At 39.0% G+C, this 23,311-nt stretch overlaps 2 protein-coding genes and 1 long non-coding RNA gene across 3 annotated transcripts; 1 reads left to right on the top strand and 2 right to left on the bottom strand.

The window, feature by feature from the left end:
- Positions 1-382: 382 nt before the first annotated feature.
- On the bottom strand, positions 383-5,200 carry LOC147491525 (pentatricopeptide repeat-containing protein At5g48910-like). The gene is given in 6 exon segments (XM_086568746.1): positions 383-976; positions 1,109-1,371; positions 2,801-2,952; positions 3,305-3,464; positions 3,467-4,004; positions 4,006-5,200. Coding segments are annotated over 3 exon segments (1,851 nt in total). The 5' UTR covers positions 5,187-5,200; the 3' UTR covers positions 383-976; positions 1,109-1,371; positions 2,801-2,952; positions 3,305-3,332.
- Positions 797-2,608, top strand: LOC147491526 (uncharacterized). Its single transcript, XR_015199744.1, has 2 exons — positions 797-936; positions 1,150-2,608. It is a non-coding gene; the product is annotated as an uncharacterized LOC147491526 (long non-coding RNA).
- A 6,668-nt stretch (positions 5,201-11,868) lies between the features above and the next one.
- On the bottom strand, positions 11,869-22,682 carry LOC147491527 (protein PIN-LIKES 5-like). Its single transcript, XM_086567268.1, has 3 exons — positions 22,604-22,682; positions 22,324-22,454; positions 11,869-12,108 (listed from the first exon to the last, which is right to left on the bottom strand). The coding sequence occupies exons 1-3, from the start codon at positions 22,680-22,682 to the stop codon at positions 11,869-11,871; spliced, it is 450 nt and encodes a 149-aa protein (XP_086423394.1).
- Positions 22,683-23,311: the final 629 nt, after the last annotated feature.

Genomic DNA, 23,311 nt, shown 5'->3' on the forward strand with positions numbered 1-23,311 from the left:
TTGACTTTTTTTTTGTGTGTATTTAGAGGGAAGACCCTAATTTCCCATATAGTGGGGGGAAATCCTAATTGGCTCATCTAGGGGGGGGTGGTAATACTAATTAACCCTAAAATAAAAATAAGCGAACGAGAGCCGGTTTAAGTCAATGAAATTGTCCGCATCCTCTTTGGACGAAGGTGGCTCAGAACTCACAGTAATCATCATTTTATGTGATCGTTAGAAAGCTTTTTATACATACCAAACACAATCACCATGCCATAGAAACAATCCCATCCGAGTTCTTTCAGTTCTCATCTACAGTGGGCTGTAGGCAACTGGCTGCTTCTTATCCTACCAGCTGGTCATCATTGTGAATAAACAAGAATTGTAAGGTCAGAAGTAATGATAAAAGAAAGAGTTCGATCTTGCTTAAGTTGGTAACTTGGTTGCCAACATATTATAGTTTAACGGGTAACTTGATGTGTTTTCAATACCTGAATCTTTTGTAAGCTATATAGTTTCTTATCACTCTAGTTCACTTCCAGAGACTCTTCATGAGTTCATCCACAACTCAACTTACTCTAATGAATCTATGTCCGGAACCAAACCAGTATTGAGTATTGTACGACAAATCATTTGAACAGAGATCATTTCGATGGATGCGTATGCAAAATTTTGTACCCATGATGTGCAACCTTTGTTGTTTAATTTGAAATTAAATAACTGATACAGATTGACTCACTGCTTCTGATCGCAGTTCTCAATTGGGCCACAAACATAACATCATACGTGCTTTGGGAACTGGTGACATTCCTGATAAACGTGTTGAAGGAGAGACCAATCGTGAATGCGCTAGATGGTTTGACAGCCATAATGTCCATAGGCACTACTTTCCTCAACGATGCATATATTGGTGGTTACCTGATCATTCTCATCTCAGCATTGCTTTACATTGCAGTAAGTTCTTAACTTCTGAGAATTTCAGAAAACTTTTGAACTGCAAGAATGAAAAGGGGAGAATAATCGATTTCTGATTCTGCAGCTGCTTATGTTTTTTTCAGATCTATTTATGAACTTCCAAACCAGTGCAGAAACAATAGATGAAAAATCACTTATAAGTGCGCCTCACCTAATACCCACTTCATTCATAATTGTCTTGTTTCACTGCAGGGATTGGAACTCATAACAATGTCAGTTCCTCCGAGCTTTTCAAAGGTACTAGGAACATGTCATGAGAAGGACACTGCATGCATTGGCGAGGTACATCACTCTATTTTATGTGGCAGTACTTGCGATAGCAGTGGGAAGAGCTGGCTGTGAAAATTCGCTACCAACCTTTTGGAATCAACAGTTAAATGACCCTATCAATCAGCAGATTAGCTATGAAAAGCACTGCACAAGTGTAGAATGTATAAATATCAGCTTATGGCTATACGTGTTAGGCACTTACATACTTTCTTCCATCAAGTCATGGACCACTACTTTTGAAATTCTTATTGTAGTAATGGCAATTGCAACTATCATCATCTTATGTGGAACCCTTTCCTACATACATTTAAAACCATGTGGGAGTACATGCGTGGTTCATGTTTTTGTGGCTGCAACATTAAAGAGACATCACCAGTGCCCTTCTAATACTAGTCAACTGCATAACCCGGAAGCTGTGGAGCTCCCGCTGCCTAACACTAACCAACTAAGGTTCTTGGAAAAAGCTTCCATTATCGTCTTACAGGGTGTAAATGACAAAGAAAGCAAGTGGAGACTTTGCACTGTCACAGAAGTAGAGGAAACTAAGCTTCTCTTAGGCATGTTTCCCATGTGCACAACATTCCTCATGTCTGGAGTAGTACTCTCAGTTGGAAACACTTACTTTCTTGAGCAAGGCAACAGCATGGAAAGTAAGCTAGGAAAGATACAGATTCCTATCCTGAGCTTTCTTCTCCTCTTTGAAGTTTCAAGAGTTGTAACCACAAAAATATATAGCCTAACACTGAGTAGTTGCACTCGACTTGATGAAACATGTTTGTCTAAGCTGAGACTAGGGGTGGGGATGCTTCTCTCTGTTAACTGTTGTGTTGTGGCTGCACTGGTCGAGACTAAAAGATTAAATGTTATCAGTAGCAATGGACTACTACACGAACCAGGAGCTACAGTCCTCATGAGTATGTTCTGGTTAACACCACAGTTTCTCTTACTGGGAGCAACGGATGGACTTGTGAAGGATGGAGTCAGACAATTGTCCCAACTCAATGAAGACATACGCAGAACCATTCGCCAACACAACGATTGGAGTAGGGACCATTCTAAGTATACTTGTTGTGACCATTTCAAATAAAGCTAGCAAGATTGGAAGAAGACATGGTTGGTTTGCAGCTAACCTGAACCAAAGTTGCCTCGATTATTTTTATGGACATTAGCATGTTTGAGCCTTGTCAACTTGGGTTTCTACTTTTTCATGTCAAATAGGTTCACACCCAAGAGAGAAACAGAGTAACAAGCATTCAGTTTAAACACGGTTGTTTCAGAAAGCAACAGTTGTTCTAGTACACCCAACAGTTGTTCCAGTGCACCCTGGTAATATGATAATTCAGCTATATATAAATGTGTGCTTTCTCACTTTTCTGGAAAAGATGACTACAGTTTCTATGCTTCTGTCCAGTACTGAGTATATGCGTCTAGACAAATTGCAATATGTAACACTTAATGTTCCCATCTAGGTTAAATTAGTTTTTCAAAAAAAAAAAAAAAATCGCTCAGATGAAGTAATGCGGAACGGAGTGAACTTAAAAAGAAAAAGAAAAGAGAGTTTCCAGTGAAATACCTTAATCAGATCTCAAGAGATGAGCTCTTCTCTCCAGCACCCATGTGCCATTTGAATCTGTAAGATCAGCTCTTGCTCCACGTTCTTCAACTTTACGAAGTCCAAATCTTGTTAAACATTGATTGTCGAACTTTTAGTCACTCCCTGTCTCCCTGATGACGGCTCTTGTTTGATGAGAGCACAGTCCAAATAAATATGCAGCCAGACATAGCATGTCCCACTTTGAAGTGCGATGTGTGTGGTCTAATCTTAATACAATTATCACCTCTCATTTAATCTAGCGGAAGTATTGCAAAAATACTTATGTTCTCCCTTTCAGTTTAAAGAGCCTAACAGATTGTGTGTGCCACTATTTTGACAGAACTCTACAGCTCTAATTAAATGGGTGACATCATTTTACCAATCATTATATCTACTAATGTATTTTGTCATCGAATGAAGTGTACAAGGGCCAAACCACACACCCTGTATTTCTAGATTGCCTATTTGAGGGACTGGACTTACAAAATACACCATCAGCAGGTGTGCAGTTTCACCAATAATCCATGCACGAACATAAACCATTCTCAAAATGGTGGAAGCGGCTCCTGTCCCTGACAACAATTCTACGGTCATAAGCTTTTGAAATAATCTTTACTGCGGCATGACAATCCCGACAAATCTTGGGAGGTTCTTCACTATTCGCAATGGTGTTTTATGACTAGTACTGATTAGGCCAAAAGCAATTGCTATCTTCTCACTATGATGATACAGAGTACTTTCTTTCTCTCTGTCATCCATGTTTAGCAAAACATTTGTCGTATCCGGTCTGTGGCCAGCCAACCTCAACTTGTCAACTATCTCCTCCAACATTAGATGGATCTCTTCAGCTCTTGGATTTGAATCGTCTTCTACAAGAAATTCATTAATCATTCCATCAAGTTCAATCCAACTACATCCAGGGTCTTTCCTGATGTTGAGCTCCTTCATTCGCATCCTAGTTTCAGCAACAGAACCCCAGTCGCCTAAAGAGGCGTACATATTTGATAGAGCTACATAGCCTCCACTATCACGAGGAGCTAACTCCATAAGGTTCTCAGCGATGCGTTTTCCCATTTCAATATGGCCATGCAATTTACAAGCACCAAGCAAGGCTTTCCATATCACGTCATCAGGCTTAATGGTCATGCTCAATATAAGCTTCTCAGCCTCTTCAAGTAGCCCAGCGACCAAACAGATCAACCAGGCACCCATAGTGCTCAATTCTAGGTTTTAACCCAACCACTCTAACCATTTGGTCGAAGTAAAACTTGCCCAAATCCACCAACCCTGCATGACTACATGCGGCCAGCACACTGATGTAAGAAACATCACTAGGCTTTACTCCTGATTTTTCCATCTTGGAAAAGTAATCAAGTGCATCCTTAGCACGACCATGCATAGCAAGCCCTCCGATAATAGCATTCCAAGTGATTACATTAGTCTGTGGAAGCCTCTGGAATACCTGAACCGCCTTCTCGATGCTCCCACATTTCGAGTACATATCAACTAAAGCAGACCCAAGCACATCATCCAACTTAATATCATTTCTCTCTGCATACACATGCACCCATTTACCCAACTCAAGCGCGCCCAAACGTGATATCGCAGGCAAAACACTAACTAAAGTCACATAATTCGGACACTCATTCCCCAACTGCATCTCGCGAAAAATCTCCACAGCCTCTTTAAAAAACCCATTTTGCGCGTACCCAGCTATCATAGCATTCCAAGACACCACACTTCTTTCAGGCATCAAATCAAACAGTTTTCTCGCCGACTCGAACTCCCCATTTCTCAAATACCCATCAATCAAAACATTCCAAATAACCACATTCCCATCTCTAACAACACATTTTCCAAACAACCGCCTCGCGTCATCCATAACCCCACACACACTATAAACTCTAACCAAATTACTAACAACAAACTCATCACAATTCAACTCACCCCCACATTTTATAATCTGTCCATGAACTTGTTTCCCTTCTTCTATCCCTCTTATCTCAACACACGCTTTTAAAACAGACGGGTACGTAAAACTATTCGGTTCAACAAACTCACTACAAACCATTTCACTAAACAAAACCACAGCTTCTAAACACTGGTTTTCACTTTCTGAATAAGCTCTTATTATAGTGTTCCATGAAAAACAATTTGGGTTGTCCATTTTATTGAAAACTAAACGAGCGTAGTCTAGATTTCTATGGTCAGACAATGCACATAATCTTAATATCTCTGCGGAGATAAATGGGTCGTGAAAACGACCCGTTTTGATAGTTTTTGCATGGACTTGAATTAAGTGTTGCATGTTTTTGCAGGTTTTGATTTCAGTTAGTAGTAACGAGTTTGTAGTAAGTGTCATCATTTTGGCGGTTAATACCGTTAACAGTTTGCATGGGTTCATATAGATTGAAAAATGCTGCGATATTTTCGGCATTTTGTAATATCTCGTGATAGTTTAGAATGTCGGTATAATTAGTGTGCTGATATTTGGTGAAACATTCTGGTAAAAGACAAGCAATTCCATGTGCAAATTTGTTATACACGTTTCATGGAGACTGAATATTCACTGTGACCTGCTCCGAACATTTGTGTAATTGTACGGTACAATATATTTGTACCTGCCAAATTGATGGAAGGAAAGTTAGATGACAAACAATATATTTGAATCTGAAAAAGAATAATGGTGTAGTGCTATATACCAATGTCAAGTGCGAACTGCGTACTAAAGCACGAGAACAAATTGATACAATGGATCTGAGGAGACAAAGCCGAAATGAACTGCCCGTTTCACAATAAGAACACCTGATCGAGGCAGGAGAATGTTTTGTACTATTATGGTTCCAATAGTGAGAGACCTGATGAGTTCTTGTCTTCTTGACTGCTCCAAAGCTGAATGACAAGTTGACAGCACAAGCATCAACAAACCAACTTGGTTTTGTCACAAATGAGAATAGCAGTTCTTGATTGATCGATTAAGGAAATCATGAATTACAAATAGTAGATAGTTACTCTTTTTTAGGTTTCCTCCCACTATCAAGATGAGAGCGGGAACAGATCCATCACTGCAAACAAGTGAAAAAAAAAATAATAATAATAAAAAAACCTGAGTCATAGTATAGCGGTATAGCCATGTGCAAAATGAACATTAAACCATGTGTTTACCCAAGCAAAGAAGCAGAATCTTTGACTGCACGAAGAGGGGCGCTTGAACCAATCATTAACCTTCGTATCTGAGGGACCATTCCAACAATAGATCAATCCTACACAAAGATCAATCATTCTCACTAGACAAGACTTCAACACCCTCTAAGCAATATCCCAATACTTCTTAATATCAAATTAACAAGCATATATAAAGTAAAACAATTAATGTAAATGAGAACAAACCACAAGACAAAGATATATTGTGATTCGGCAATTTTTCTACGTCCACACTGCGAGTTCCAAACTTTCCTTGATGTCCAGAGTAACAGATTACAAGATCACTCAATTCACTCACAAAGAATGAACACTTAACTTACTAAGAATTGCTCTATTCTAATATCTCTCTTTCTTGGTTTTGGTTAGGTTAGGTTTGTACAGAAAAAACATACATTTATACAGTTTCTGAAAACTTCCGAAACTAGTCAAATTCGTGTTGAAAAACGGTGGAGCGCGGGCGCGCCTTCGACCAGGCAAAAGTCGAGCGCAAGCGCGCCAAAAACATTGGAAGTCGCCAAAAACATGAGCGCGTGCACGGCCTTATTAAGGCATACATAGGGCGCGGGTGCGCCTTACACCAAATAGAGAAAAACATCTTTTTTCTCTACATTCTCCACCTCGGTGAGGCTTTAACACATAAAACCGAGCCGAACACATCCATCTAGAACTCGCAGTCAACCGCTCCGAAGGGCCATGCCCACAAATGGCTCTTTCAAGCATGTAGGATTTGGAGCAAGTCCAAACAGTGTTGGAACTTAACTCCGGTGACAACTTTTGTCAGCATATAAGCAGGATTGTCATGGGTGTCCACTTTCTCAAGTGCTACATCGCCATCCTCAATGACATCCCGTATAAAGTGATAACGGACATCAATATGCTTGGTCCGAGCATGATGAACCTGGTTCTTCGCCAAATGAATATCACTCTGACTATCACAATACAAAGCAACACTGTTCTGCTCAATACCCATATCATCTAGAAGGCCTCGAAGCCATAGTGCCTCTTTCACTGCTTCTGCCCCTGCCATATACTCTGCATCAGTAGTAGATATAGCAACTGTAGCATATAGCATAGACCTCTAACTAACCGATGCACCATGCATCATAAACACATAACCAGTAGTCGATCGTCGTCTATCTAGATCACCTACATAATCTGAATCCACATACCCACTGACATAACAAGTGTCTCCACCATAAACTAATCCCACATCCAAGGTACTCTTCAAGTACCTCAGTACTCATTTCACTGCTTCCCAATGCTGCTTCCCAGGATTTGTCATATACCTGCTTACAACACTAACTGCCTGTGAAATGTCTGGGCGTGTGCACACCATAACATACATCAAACTGCCCACGGTACTTGTATAAGGAACATTTGTCATATGTTTTTGTTCCTCCACCGAACTAGGAGAGAACTTAGCTGAAAATCTAAAATGCTCAGCTAAAGGTGTAGAAACCGACTTTGCATTCTTTATACTAAAATGAGAAATTACTTTCTGAAGGTATTTCTTCTGATATACAACTATCCGTCGCTTCTTCCTATCTCTGTCAATCTCTATGGTCAATATCTTCTTGGCTCCACCTAAGTCTTTCATCTCAAACTCAGTGCTAAGTTGAGATGTCAACTTGTCTATCTCCACCATGCTTTTGGAAGCAATAAGCATGTCATCCACATAAAGCAGGAGATAGATGAAGTCATTACCACGAAGCCTACGAAAGTAAACACAACAGTCATACTTACTTCGGGTGTACTCATGTTACATCATGAATGTGTCAAAGCGCTTGTACCATTGCCTTGGCGATTACTTTAACCCATACAGTGATCGATTCAATTTGCATACATGATCTTCTTTCTCAGTAACAACAAACCCTTCAGGTTGTCTCATATAGATCTCTTCCTCCAAGTCCCCATGCAAGAAAGCAGTTTTCACATATAGATCTCTAACTCCAAGTCGAAGTGAGCAACTAAACTCAATAACACACGAATGGAAGTATGTTTGACCACCGAAGAAAATACCTCATTGTAGTCGACTCCTTCCTTCTGTGAGAAACCCTTTGCTACCATTCTTGCCTTGTACCTAGTACTGTCAGACTCATGAAGGACCTCTTTCTTTCTAAACACTCATTTACTGCCAATAGTCTTTTTGCCCTCTGGCAATAAAACTAGGTCCCATGTGTGATTTTTATCAAGAGACTCCATCTCTTTTTGCAAAGCAACCAACCAATATCTGTAATGAGCATCTCTAACAGTTCCTTGAAGCTATCTGGCTCATCATCTTCGATATTCAGTGCATATGCCACTAAATCTACCTGACCATAGTGTTTCACCAGCTTCTCGTGCCCATACTTATGCACTTCTTTAACTTGTCTCTTCTTCCTATTGTTGTGTGGTTCCATGATTTGGTACCTCATCATGAACCAACCAGTCATCTGCTGCATCAGACAACTCAAGCTCAGTGGCTTTAACTTCTATAGATTCACCATTTTGCTCAGCTCCTTCTGGCTTATTGAAAGATAACACGGAAGTCTCATCAAAAGTAACATCTCTGCTGACCAGGAACTTGTGGTTTTCTTGACACCACAATCTGTATCCCTTTACCCCATTTGCGAAGCCTAAGAATATGACTTTCTTAGCTCTAGGATCTAGCTTGTTCTCCCTCACATGATAGTAAGCAGTCGATCCAAATACTCACAAAATACTATAATCAGCTGGGTTACCTGACCACACCTCATAAGGTGTCTTGCAATCTATAGCTGGAACTGGTGACCTATTATACAGGTAACACGCCATGGACACTGCATCTTCCCAATACTCTTTGCATAGACTGGCATTAGATAACAAACATCTCGCTCTTTCAAGCAAGTTTCTATTCATCATCTCTGCCATTCCATTCTACTGAGGCGTGCCCTTGACTGTCTAGTGTCGGCAATTCTCTGTTGCACACAAAACTCTTGGAAAGGCCCATATGTATACTCAGTACCATTGTCAGACCTTAGTGTCTAGACCTTCCTATCTGTGCAATTCTCAACCCTTGTCTTCCACTTCTTAAATGTCTCAAACACTTCATCTTTCATTTTCATCATATACACCCACACATAGCGAGTATGATCATAAATGAATGAGATATAATATCGGTTACCTCCTTTAGAAGCCACTCTGGAGGGTCCCCAAACATCCGTATGCACATAGTCAAGAATGCCTGTTATTGTGTGCTTGCTTGACTTGAACTTGACTCTGCACTGCTTCCCATAGACGTAATGCTCACAGAATCCCATACTTGGCTTCTTCAAGTCCTTCAAGAACCCTCGCTTGCACAACTCAGACAAACCCTTTTCACTCATATGCACTAGTCGCATATGCCACATCTTAGTGCACTCAAAATCATCACTACATGCACCCACTGCTACATCGCCTATTACCCATCAAAGTATACAAGGTTCCATGTCTTTGTCCCTTCATAACAGTTAAAGAGTCATTGACAATCTTTAGGACTCTACCTTCGCCCACAAACTTGTGGCCTTTGGAATCCAAGGTATCAAGAGAAATAAGGTTTTTCTTTAGCTCATGAACATGTCTCACATCAGTTAAAGTCTTCACTACACCATCATGCATCTTGACCCGTATAGTTCCAATTCCTACCGTCTTACAAGCAACGTTATTACCGATCAAAACGAAACCACCATCAATGCTCTCATAAGAAGTAAACCACTTTCTATTCGGGCACATATGGTAGGAACATCCGGAATCAAGAATTCACCTTTCGGCCATATATATAGTTTTGTGTGGACACACAGAGACTCAACTCGTCCCCTTCAGAGCTTGAAGCATAACTTGCCTCAATTTTTGCCTCACCTTTCTTCTTAACATCTCTCTTGTTCTCTTTCTTCGGGTGAGGACAATTACTTGTGTAATGTCCATTTTCATCGCAATTGTAGCACTTCACATGTGTCAAAGGCTTCTTTGACTTGGACCTAGACTTCTCATTCCTTGTAGAAGCCTTTCCATGCGACCTTCCTCTTGCCACTAGCCCCTGACCTACATCATTGTTATTCTCTACACGTGTTTTCTTCATCAACTCATAAGAAATAAGTGCACTATGAACTTCATCAAGATCAACATCTTCTCTGTTCATAAATGTAGTCATTAAATGCTCATAGCTTTCGGGCAAAGCGGATATTAAACATGCCGCTTAATCCTCAACATCCATCTTCATGCCAACATTCAAATAATCTGCTAGGCATCGATGAAACTCACTAACGTGCTCTTGTATCGTTAAACTATCCACCATCATGTACCAATAAAGATGCTTCTTAAGGTACATCTTGTTCGTCATGCTCTTGGTCATATACATAGACTCTAGCTTGAGCCAAATACCGGCAACAGTATTTTCTCCCATCACACTATACATGACCTCATTAGCAAGACACAATCGGATTGATGAACAAGCCTGTAAATCGAACTCTTCCCAATCATCATCACTCATACTCGCCATCTTTGCTTGTCTCCCCTTTAAGACCTTATGCAAACCTTGTTGGATGAGGATGTCTTTTACTTGGATTCTCTAAATCCCAAAGTTATTCTTCCCATTAAACTTCTTTACTTCAAACTTAGCATTTGACATCTTGGGAGCCATTTTTCAAGTTACACACAATAACTCAAAAAATAATTTCACTTCGAAATTTTATCGAACACATTGTCTACACAAATTTCGAGCACTATGGTTCTTTACCAAAACTCAAAATCCTAGGTCGTATACCTACACTCTGATACCAATTGTTGAGAATAGGATAATATGGAAACAACGTTATCCACAACAAATAGATCAATCCTATACAAAGATCGATCATTCTCACTAGACAAGACTTCAACACCCTCCAAGCAATATCCCAACACTTCTCAATATCAAATAACAAGCATATATAAAGTAAAACAATTAATGTAAATGAGAACAAACCACAAGACAAAGATATATCGTGGTTCGGCAATTTGCCTACGTCCACACTACGAGTTCCAAGCTTTCCTTGATGTCCAGAGTAATAGATTACAAGATCTCTCAATTCACTCACAAATAATGAGTACTCAACTCACTAAGATGCTCTTCTAATCTCTCTCTTTCTTGGTTTTGATTAGATTATGTTTTTATAGAAAAAACCTATATTTATACAGTTTCTGAAAACTTTCGAAACTAGTCAAATTCGTCTGAAAAACAGTGGAGCGCGGGCGAGCCCTCGACCAGGCAAAAGTCGAGCGTGGGCGTGCCAAAAACATTGGAAGTCGCCAAAGACATGAGCGCGTGCGCGCCCTTGTTAAGGCATACATAGGGCGCGGGCACGCCTTACACCAAATAGAGAAAAACGACTTTTTTCTCTACAGCTCGAAAACAAATTTAAAAAAGAAAATAAAATGCTGAAAGGAAGAATATTAGTTAATTACAAAATAAGGAGAATCTCAATAGTTTAGCATAATCCTCCACTTACAAAACCTAGTGTAAATAGGCACATTCAAGGACAAAATGAACCACAAAACTCAATTCGGTGCAGTAGCCAAATCTGTTAAAAACTTGGGGGTTGTAAATCCTTACATATTAGGAAATTCGTAACTAAAACACACCAGAGTCGACCCAAGTATTAATATCAACAATAGGATGCTAACTCCAATCAGAATTTTAAGTTTCAGTACTTGTGCAATATGTACATTGGAAACATTTTCTTTTTATCCTTCTACCCTAAAATATGAGTTTATCTACTAGGTGACATGAAAATAAAATTGATGGTGAACAACATTTTATATAACCAACACACAAGCAACAGAAATAAATGGAGATTAGAAAAACCTTCCCACTACACTTTATGGGAATCTGTACTGGACGGTATGGACAACTGATCTGTACGATACTCGGGGATTGAGCAAGTGTCTGGTGGAAGAAATGCTTCTGCGCAGCTCTCCAAGCATAACTTTGAGGTTTGCCCAGGAAAGTTCTCATCATCCAAGCTGACAATTACTTCATCCTGTCTCCTGCTAGTAATTGCAGATATGCACACAATGTTGTATATGTAAGTCCACAAATATGTAGCACCAATCTGAAGAAGTACGTAAAAACACAGAGCAAATTCAACCCTACATAGTTAGGTTCATCCAACTTCCATAAGTATCTAATAAATTTCCAAAAGTAAGAAAACAATTTATGCAGTCCTCATAGGATCCTAACATATGAACAGAGTGGGCAGAAAATCATGGGAAGTCGATCAAGTTGCCCTAAAGGTTTTCATACTGTTTCGGCAATAAACTGTTTCAACACAACGAGAGCAATGGTAAAGAACACACTAAAAAATAGAGGAATTTGATGTTGGGGGAGATGAAACTGAACCAAGATAGTGGTTGCCTACGTACCCAAGATCTATTCTCTGGGGATCAAGTTTTCACGTAGTTCCTTATGAAAAATAGTTTGGTATTTATAGAGGTAGAGTAGAGAGTCCTTGTAGATCAAGTAATCTTGTAGCTTGAGTAACTGTGATAGACTATAACTCTCAATTGATAATTATCTCTTTGATAAGAAATGAATCTGGACATAAATCAATGTACATTAGTGGCAAGCCATGCGGCTAAGGTTCAGCCTTAGACACATGAGTTAATGGGCATGTACATTGATCCATGGTATTGCAAATTGGGCTTTAACCCTGTCGATTAAATGAATAAAATAGAGACCCCTAGTAATGGACGTTTGCCAGGTAGGTGGGGGTCGAAACACCGCCCCCTCTTTGTCATGCGAACAAAGTTCACATGGCAAAGAAGAGAAGAAAAATCAAGGAAAACTTAGAATAAGAAAAGAGTAAGCGGAATGTATAACAAAGTGTCGTGTGAACGTAAACGATAGGAAAATAGACAATCGGAAAAAATCGTGAACTATCGAAAACGAAAGAATATCAAACTAACGCATACAGGACGCAATGTAGTTAAAAAATGGCTGAAAAATGCACCGAAAAAATAAAAGATGCACAGAAAAAATTTCAAAAGAAATTGATTGCCGAAAATGTACCGAACGCATTACGTAATAATACGAAGATTGATTTCGACAACGCATGTCAGCGGAATAGCGATTTTAGGATTAGACCGTTGAAATTAAATGTAGGGGCAGTTTCATAATAATAGAAATAAAATGAAGTTAAATACAAATTTGATTCGAAGGTGAAGACTTTAGCGACTAAAACTGGATGCCAATTTCGGATTAGATAAAAATGTGGAGTAGATAAAAATGTGGAGTAGATAAAAATTTGGATTAGATAAGAGTTTAGATTAGATAAGTGTTTTTCTGTTTGATCCATCGAAAATATACGTTGGGCCTATTTAATTGTGTGTGGGCGAAACCACAAAATGGTGTATATAATGACATCCATGTGAAAACATCGGATTACGATTTCTTACTTAACTCAAAAGGAAAACTAAAACCGAAAAACAGAAGTTTGACCATCATGTCAAAACAAAAAGCGAAAAGGAGTTGGTCTCTTTTATGAGTCCGGTCAAAACCAAAAGCGAAAGGAGTTGGTTTCTTTTATGAGTCTGGTTCTTTTATGAGTCTAAAAAGCTTTTTTGTCTCATAACTCATAAGGACTCGTTTCTAGTTTCTAAATAAGAAGTTACACGCCAGAAATTATCTATTGAAAAAGGCTGTGAGCTTCGTCCTCCTGTAACATAGTCTTTTCTACAATGTAATAAAAAAGCTCTCCAGACTCTGCGTATATATCTGTTTGGCTCTCTGTAATCTCGTAGAGTCGTATGATATGTGGATGCCTGATCAATCTTAATATGTTTGAGCGTAAAAGCGTCCAGAATGTTGCGATACCTCCCTGAGTCAATGATAGAATTGATCTTTTATAAGCTTTTACATCTTCTTCCACACTTTGTTATCCTCGAGGTATGATTCAACAGACTCCAGGGACAGATCCACTACTTACAGGAAAAGAAGCAAGGTACGTGGGGCTCATTGCAGCATATAACAACAAAAACAAAGAAGCAATGAACAGGAACAACAAGATCTTGGCTGCGAGGCCCGCGAAGCAATACTACCAAATTTCAAACACTACTTGCATCGCCTTGCGACTAGAAGACAGAGCAAACTCATGCGACACACTATGTAAAGACAGTGGCAGAAGTTTGTGGCAAAGGGAAACGATTGTGCACAAGCGAACTAAAGCAAAGTATGGAAATCAGGACACCAAGCAACGAAAACGATGAACGAAAAACTCTCGAGTGAGAATAGTTATTAGATTGGTTTAATTTATTATTTCAAGTTGTTTGAAGGATGGATTTTCGATAGTCAGTATTTTTTATTAGTTATTGTGAAAATTTTGGTTAAGTTTGAAAGACTGACGAAAAGTTTATTTTTATCGTCGTAGGTAGAAACGGCAGTATGACGGACGAAAAAAATTCACGAAGAGTTGACAGAGAAAGGATTCGCACAAAAGTCAATGAATGTCATAGACGAATTAAAGAAGCTGACAGAAATTTCGTTGAGAAAGATTGGCTCAATGCTTTAAAGCTTTAGAAAAAATAACGAAGTTATTAGAAAATTTCAATTCGCTCGGAAAGATTCGCTCGGAAAAAGCAGCTCAATGCCTTAGAAAAAAATAATGAAACTGTTGGAAATGTTCAATTCGCTCAGAAAAATTTGCTCAGAAAAAATGGCTCAATGTCTTATAAAAAATAATGAAGCTGTCAAAAAATTTCTCTTTGAAAATTTATCGTAGAAAGATCGGCAGAATGCCTTAGAAAAAATAACGAAGCTGTTGAAAATTTTCGCTCAGCAAGTTTCTCGTAGAAAGATCGGCTGACGAAAATTGTCACTAGGAAAATTTATCGTAAAAAAATCGGTACAATGCCTTGGAAAAAATAATGAAGTTGACAAAAATTGTCGCTAGGAAAATTTATCGTAGAAAGATCAGTACAATGCCTTAGAAAAAATAACGACGCTGACGAAAATTTTCGCTCGGAGAATTTTTTGTAGAAAGATCGGCACAATGCCTTAGAAAAAATAATGAAACTGACGAAAATTTTCGCTCGGAAATTTTTTTCGTAAAAAGATCGGCACAATGCCTTAGAAAAAATAATGAAAACCGACGAAAAATTTTCGCCGGAAAATTTTTAAGAAAAGATCGGCACAATGCCTTAGAAAAATAATGAAGTTTCATTTTGAAAACTTTCGCCGAGAAAATTTTTCAAGAAAGATCGGCACAATGCCTTAGAAAAAATAATGAAGTTTTGTGAAAATTTTTAAACGGGAATTTTTTTTTCAGAGAAAGATCGGCACAATGCCTTAGAAAAAGAATGACCAAGGAAAATAGTTAACCGAAGCCAAAGCGAAGCGAATACAGATTTCGAAGAAGAAAATAAAGATTTAATCGAACAACCGTAAGACAATTGACAGGGACAATTTATTAGATAATTGTGTAAATGTAATACTATAAAGCTAAAACTTCTTTTGATGAAAAATAAAAATAAAAATGGGTTTGTTATTGAATATTGTTGTTGTGTCAGATAACATACCTGCGGAAAACTGACAATGTTGTAGATTTATGCAGTTGAAATGAAATAGAACGAGGCAGCCCCCCGTGAAAAAACGCCCAATCGTACTTAACTTTGCAAAATTAGGCTAAGCAAGCATAAAAGCGTTCAAACTTAAAATTGTGACGGCTAAACATGGTAACCTCGTCGATTTTGTCGAACGATAGTAATGGACTAACTAAATGTAAAAGCATTCAAACTTAAACCGACGGGCTAAACGTGGTAACTTTGCCGATTTTTTGTTATAGTGATAATGTAACTAAGCGGCGTAAAAGCGTTCAAACTTAGGCCGACGAAGTTAAAACGTAGTAACCCGTCACGATTTTGTCGTAGCGATAGTAATGACTAAAATGCGTAAAAATGTTCAAACTTAGACCGACATAGCTAAATGTGGTAACCGTCATTGATTTTGTTATAGTGATAGTAACGAACTAAGCGAGCGTAAAAGCGTTCAAACTTAGATTGACGAAGTTAAACGTAGTAACTTCGTCAGATTTTGTCATAGCGATAATAATGACTAAGCGAGCGTAAAAAACGTTCAAACTTAGACTAACAAAGCTAAATGTGGTAACTTCGTCAAATTTTTTTTCGTAATGATAGTAATGAACTAAGCGAGCGTAAAAGCGTTCAAACTTAAACTGACGAAGCTAAATGTGGTAACTTCGTCAGATTTTTTCGTAATGAGAGTAGCGAACTTAGCGAGCGTAAAACGTTCAAACTTAGATTGACGAAAAGATGATTGCAAAAGTGATGTGTCTTGACCCTTCGCTTCAACGGCGGCGGAGAGATAAGCCAATGAATCTGCATGATGTATGTCATTTCGGGGTCTTTGAGTGATAGAGATGCTATCAAATTGTCGAGCAAGACTACGTATCAAACTAAGATAAGCCGCCATACGCTCATCTCTTGCTTCAAAAGACCCACCAAACTGATTGGCAACAAGGCAAGAATCCGTGTATAACTGGAGCTTTCGCTTTTGTGTCAAAGCCGTTCTCAAGGCACAAATGGCAGCCTCATACTTCGCTTTGTTATTTGAAGGCGAAGCCAAGTCGCATTGCATTTTCCAATCTTTTCTCCACCGGGTTTAACAAAAAATGCATCCAATTCCAGACCCAGATTTACTATGGGAGCCATCTGAGTAAACAATTCATAGGTCAATGGGATTAGGAATTGTGTTTTCATGTTGGTCTTCGTCGCCCCCAGTTATTGGCGCCAAAATGTCTTCCATAGATTCTTCCTGGCGCAAGGAATTGTCAATAGGAGAATCATCAATCGGAAAATCAGCTATCAAAGAAGCCAGAGTATGTCCTTTTTCAGTAGTACGACTTTCAAAAACAATGTTATATGCACTAAGATAACTTTCCCATTTGGCTAATCTACTTGATTCCTGTGCATTACGAAAGATCTTGCGTAAGGAACTTTCAATATAATTCTGACCAACCTCCCCTGGAAGTATGGTTTCAATCGGCGAGCGACATGAACCAATGCAAGTGCAATTTTTTCCATCTTTGAATAACGAGACTCAGCTTCGGTTAAAGTCTTACTGATAAAAAAGACGGGTCTACCATCATCAATGAAAAGAACATCACTAACAGCTTGAGTTGTAGCTACCAGGTATATGCCACTAGGTTGACCCGTTAAAGGACTTGTCAATATAGGAGGATTGACCAAGTATTTCTCCAGTTGTTGCAATGTCATCTCACAATCAACGTTCCAAGTTGCCGCCCCCTTTAAAGTTTGGAAGAAAGGATGACAACGATCAGAATATTTAGAAATAAATCTATGAAGAGCGGCAAGCCGACCAGTAAGTCGTTGAATTTCCTTATTATTTTTTGGTGATGGCATATCAATAACGGCGCGTATCTGATCAGGATTAGCCTCAATGCCTCTACGAGTCATGAGATATCCCATAAATTTTCCAGAAGAGAGGCCAAAAGAACATTTGGTGGGATTGAGTCTCATGTTATACTTGTTAAGCTTATCAAAAACAAGTTGAAGATCGGAAAGATGATCACCAATAAGCGATTTTAACAACTATATCATCGATATAAGCCTCCATTATTATCCCCAAAGAGATCGGAAAAATTGTATTGACAAGCTTTTGGTAGGTTGCACCGACATTTTTCAGACCAAAAGGCATAACAGTGTAGCAGAAAATGCCTTGGTCGGTAATGAAGGCGGTGAACTCTTGGTCATCCACATTCAAAGAGATCTGGTAGTACCCTAAAGAAACATCCATGAAAGATAGGCGTTGGAAGCCCGAAGTGGCATCCACCAGTTCTGAAATTCGTGCCAACGGATACGGATGAATCGGACAAGCTTCGTTAAGGTTCAGATGAACTTTACGATGAGTGGGAAGTTACATCAAAGGGACTTCGTGTTAAGTGGGGTGAAATCCATTTTATCTAGAAGATTTAAACAGATAGACGCCCCCGGTCGAGCCTATGTGGAAGATGACACCTGCCATTACCTCTTACAAGAGTTAGAGATTTTAGGCAATACACACGTTCGGGTCCGACTGGAGATTGTCTTTTTCTTTGCGTGTAACCAGCCTATCTAGGTCGGTAGTTTGTCTGGGATTGTGGTCTTCCCTCTAGTTGATTCTGTGACACCTTCCTTCCTTATTGGATCAGACTTATCTAGGACGACGATTTTCCTCAGGTCAACGAGGTCGGCCTTCCCTATCAGGTCAGTCTCATTTGGGATATTGGTATTCCTTATATTTTCTTCGTGGGCGCTTCTTTCCCTGCACGGTCGGACACATGCGGGATGACAGTTTTTCTCAAATATGCGAGGTCGACCTTCCCTGTCAGGTCGGTCCAGTCTAGGATGAAGGTTTTCCTTATACTTTCTTCCGTGACGCCTTCTTTTCCTGTCCAGTTGAACCTGTCTAGGATGGCGATTTTCCTCAAATCTGCGAGGTCGGCCTTCCCTGTCAGGTCGGTCCAGTCTGGGATGAAGGTTTTCCTTATACTTTCTTCCGTGATGCCTTCTTTCGGAGGCGTTTGTATCGCCGTTTGCGGTAGCGGCGGCAGCGGTGCTGCTGCAGTTGGATGTTGAGAATTGATCCTACCACTAGGAGCAACTCGATTGTTCAACGGTTCTTGCATTGCCCGACTTGAATTTCGAGGGTTGCGATTCCTATTGGCAGGGAGGAATATGTTATTCTGCTCGGTACGCTTCTTGTGCTTACCATCTTGATTGTTTTACGTGATAATGGATTCAAAAAACTCATAGACGGCGCCAATTATGTTTCGGCAATAAACTGCTTCAACACAACAAGAGCAATGGTAAAGAACACACTAAGAAACAGAGAAATTTGATGTTTGGGGAGATGAAACTGAACCAAGATAATGGCTGCCTACGTACCCAAGATCTATTATCTGGGGATCAAGTTTCCACGTAGTTCCTTATGAAAAATAGTTTGGTATTTATAGAGGTAGAGTAGAGAGTCATTGTAGATCAAGTAATCTTGTAGCTTGAGTAACTGTGATAGACTATAACTCTCAACTGATAATTATCTCTTTGATAAGAAATGAATCTGGACATAAATCAATGTACATTAGTGGTAAGCCATGTGGCTAAGGTTCAGCCTTAGACACATGAGTTAATGGGCCTGTACATTGATCCATGGTATTGCAAATTGGGATTTAGCCCTGTCGATTAAATGAATAAAATAGAGACCCCTAGTAATAGACGTTTGCCACGTAGGTGGGGGTCGAAACACATACATCTGACCAGATTTTCAACCATTTTCTTTAAGGAAAATGGCATGTTGGGTGTGGTCTAGTGCTTTTATTGTGACTCTCTCTCAAGGTTCCAAACTCTTCTTGCATAAGAGAGTATTAAGCGTATTTCACTTCAGCACCAAATTGCTATTTGTTCAAGAATCACCTCGGACTCTTATGACCTTCAAAATTATCTTCTTTTTTGACCCGGACATGTGTATGCCCTTCTTACACAAGCAACCAAGCTAGTCAATAGAATGGTTTCTTTAATTTTGACAGTCTCTGGACTTCTTTTGTTTTACCATTGAGTGCTTTGTAAACACTCAAGCATCTTAAATGTTACTCATACTAGTCACATGTGTATTGTTGAAATTAGGAACCCAAGTAAGCCGTAGTTTTGAGCTAAGCAGTGACTTGCTGAAAAACTTTGAAAGAAAAAATTAGTAACACTCAAAAGGCAACACGAACTAAGTAGATCTGAACCAAGGGTTTTACTGTAGGTGTGGGCTAACCTACGACTCTCAATGAGGGCTAAATCAGCAAGCCAACAACATTTGTGTTAAATTCTGTGTTAGTGGTGATGCTAGGAGAGTTGTGATATTGATATATTAAATACACCAAGAAGAAGACCAAAGAAGACTAGAGATTTATTAGGGTTAAAAAGTTCTTAGGTTGAGAGAGTCTGAGAGAGATTGTTCTCTACCCAGAGTTACATACTTATACTAACCTAAAACATGATAATAGAAACTACTAGATATGGATGTCCACACTTATAGAAACATGGGACTTTCCATATTGGACATATTATAATACTGACATATTCTAATACTGATATATTCTAACACTCCCCCTCAAGCTGTAATTATGCAAACTATGCAAATTACAACTTGGATTACAAAAAACAAAAGATAAGAATACTGCTCCCCTTTCGCGATAGAAACCGCCTTCATTGAAGAACTTCGAACAACCTGTTGAGAGGTTCGAGAGTTTTGCTTGCCGGTGTAGGCAATGACCTAACCTGAATACTTTGAAGATGTACCTCACTCACAAACTGAAATCATAACACCGTTGTGTAATGGCGTCTTTGGCTACTACTCTCACTTCATTCGTTGTTATGGCTGTCATAATATAAATTGAAAACAATAATGTTGACTTGATGTGCTTCTTGACCGCTACTATCAATATCACCATTAATGTCAACAAAATACTATTATGGGTACTCAAAACATACATTACATTTGAGGCTTGATCGCTACTGAAACATACGTGCGGTTGAGGCTTGATCAAGCACCTCAAACATACTTGTAGTTGAGGCTTGATCGCTACACGAAACTTGTTTGCGGTTTAGGCTTGATCATGCTACGAATCTTGAAGACTAGAGTGGGGATGTCATCTTCAAGATCGAATAGTGGATTTCCTTGTCATGAAGAGTTCGTAAAGGCTTGTTGGAATATGGAGACATGAGTACTCTTCCTCATACGTCTCCATATTCTCTTTCCCTCATATACTACTGAATGTCTTCATATCTCCCTATTCCCCCTCTCAAGTGGGAATATACAAGGCTGTTGAAAAATACAAAGGCTTGTCTATTCCGACTTAAACTTGAAACTAAGAAAACTAAATACTAACTTATACAACCAACCAATGCTCACTTCAAAACATAATACTTCATACTCCAATACACAAAAACAATTATAATAGAACATGCATCAAACAATACTCACTATAGAGGGTGGAGGGTGGGTCGCGCCTTTTTATGACTGCGAACTTCTGAAACAGTGGAAGATGGAAAGAATAATTCCTCGTGAGATAGAGGTCATGTGCCCCTATAATACTTCAAACAAGCAACTTGATCATGTTCTAGAAACCGAGAGAGAAGCGACATCAATACCAATTCTTGAAGCTAGAAACCCAAACATCCATAACAGCATACAAACAATACTACCCCTCCAATCTTGGATGAGAGTGCAAACTACCTTCCAAAGGCTTGATACTTCAAAAATCTCAAAAACTGATGAGTGGAAGCTTGAGCTAGCGGGGCGCCGGCAAGGCATATTGAGCACGCACGCACTCCAATACTAACTTCAAAGACTCCGGGATACAGAGAGGTTGTGCCCTTCTTATTAATACTAAGACAGAGTGTCTTGAAGGCGTGAAGTAGATTGCGAAGCCGAAACAATACTAAGAAACCAATACTGAATGTCTTCATATCTCTCTCCTATCTTCTTCAAACAAACTTTAAACACTAGCAGAATCTTGAAAACTTACTTTAAGATGACGATGAACAGTTCTGTGAACAGTGTCAGTGAACAGTAACCATAAACAGTGTAATCGGTAAATAGTAACCATGAACAATGCCGGTGAACAGTAAACCGCCAGAGAAAAAAAATTTGAAACTTGAATTGAGATATAAGAACTTCTTCTTGTGAGAAATCCTTCTTCTTCTTGAAACTTGACTTGAATACTATACTGAAAATTAAAACAAACTGATTTTGATTTTTTTTTTCTTGGTGAGGGTTTCCTCTCTTAGCATACCACTGAACCTCGCTCCGATACCATGTTAAATTCTGTGTTAGTGGTGATGCTAGGAGAGTTGTGATATTGATATATTAAAGACACAAAGAAGAAGACCAAAGAAGACTAGAGATTTATTAGGGTTAAAGAGTTCTTAGGTTGAGAGAGTCTGAGAGAGATTGTTCTCTACCCAGAGTTACATACTTATACTAACCTAAAACATGATAATAGAAACTACTAGATATGGATGTCCACACTTATAGAAACATGGGACTTTCCATATTGGACATATTATAATACTGATATATTCTAACAATTTGCAAGGATGATTAGATTATAAGATAATTTTCTGGCAGAAACAACATTCTCTTCGGTTTTCAACAATCTTTGAAACCTCTTTTTAGCATTATCATCTTCAATATAATAAGATAACGGTACACATGAGTATCAATTGCGGTTATTTGTTAAGATTCGTAGTGATGTGAAGAAACTTACCAAGCATACCGCCATAGAGAGTGAAGCATAAGCCATCCCATGTTTATAGCAGACTTTTGAATCTCCAAAGGGACTTTCTTTCTCTTTACAAGTTTCTGGAAGGATGACAAGAAGCATACCACCCAGATTACCTGTTCAGACTAAAACAATAAAAGAATGAGAAGCTGCATACTTTGCAAATAATTATAACAATGCATCGAAATTGTAAGTGAGGCAATACTCCTAACAGTTTGGCCTAAAAGGCTTAAAGAACTGCTCAACACCATTTATGCTTCCTAACCTCTATTCAAATGGAGTACATATAAATCGTCATCGAAGCAGAAATTAAAGTGGCCCAAATCGTACATCTCCTTGCGCATTATCACTACCCCCCCTCACCTCTCATTCTACAACAAACAATTTAAAATTATTTTTGAACCAACACCGGTCTTCTACCAAAGCAAATCTTGCGACAAACTACAATTAATAACTCAAGTGTGAGGGACTAATATATACAACCACTGTATATTATACACGTGTCCATCACAGCTTATCACATAATTATATTTAGACCTCAGCGGCTCAACCATGTCGCTCATATCAAGACCTCAGCCAGGTCGCTCCTATCAAGACCTCAGCCTCAACCAAGTCACTCATATCAAGACCTCAACTAGGTCACTCCTATCAAGACCTCAGCCAGGTCATCACTCATATCAAGACCTCAGCCAGGTCGCTCATGTAAGGTCGCTTATTTCAAAGTCAGACAGGTCTTGTAACGCTCAGAGAAGAAAAGACAGTTGTTACAACAATTCTATAACAGCAGTCATGCACTCATTTATCCTCCATTTAAGATCGTTCAAGTCCCACATTAAAAGGGATATGATTGACCAAAGATCATGTGCTATAAATCACAAGGGAAGGACCAAAGGAAGTGGAAAGACCTTCATGCTCACATTCTCTCAACTCCAATTCAATCACTCGATTTCAATATGAACTACGTCTGACTTGA

Source organism: Coptis chinensis, chromosome 6 (genome assembly GCF_015680905.1).
Source record: "Coptis chinensis isolate HL-2020 chromosome 6, ASM1568090v1, whole genome shotgun sequence".
Classification (NCBI taxonomy): Eukaryota; Viridiplantae; Streptophyta; class Magnoliopsida; order Ranunculales; family Ranunculaceae; genus Coptis; species Coptis chinensis.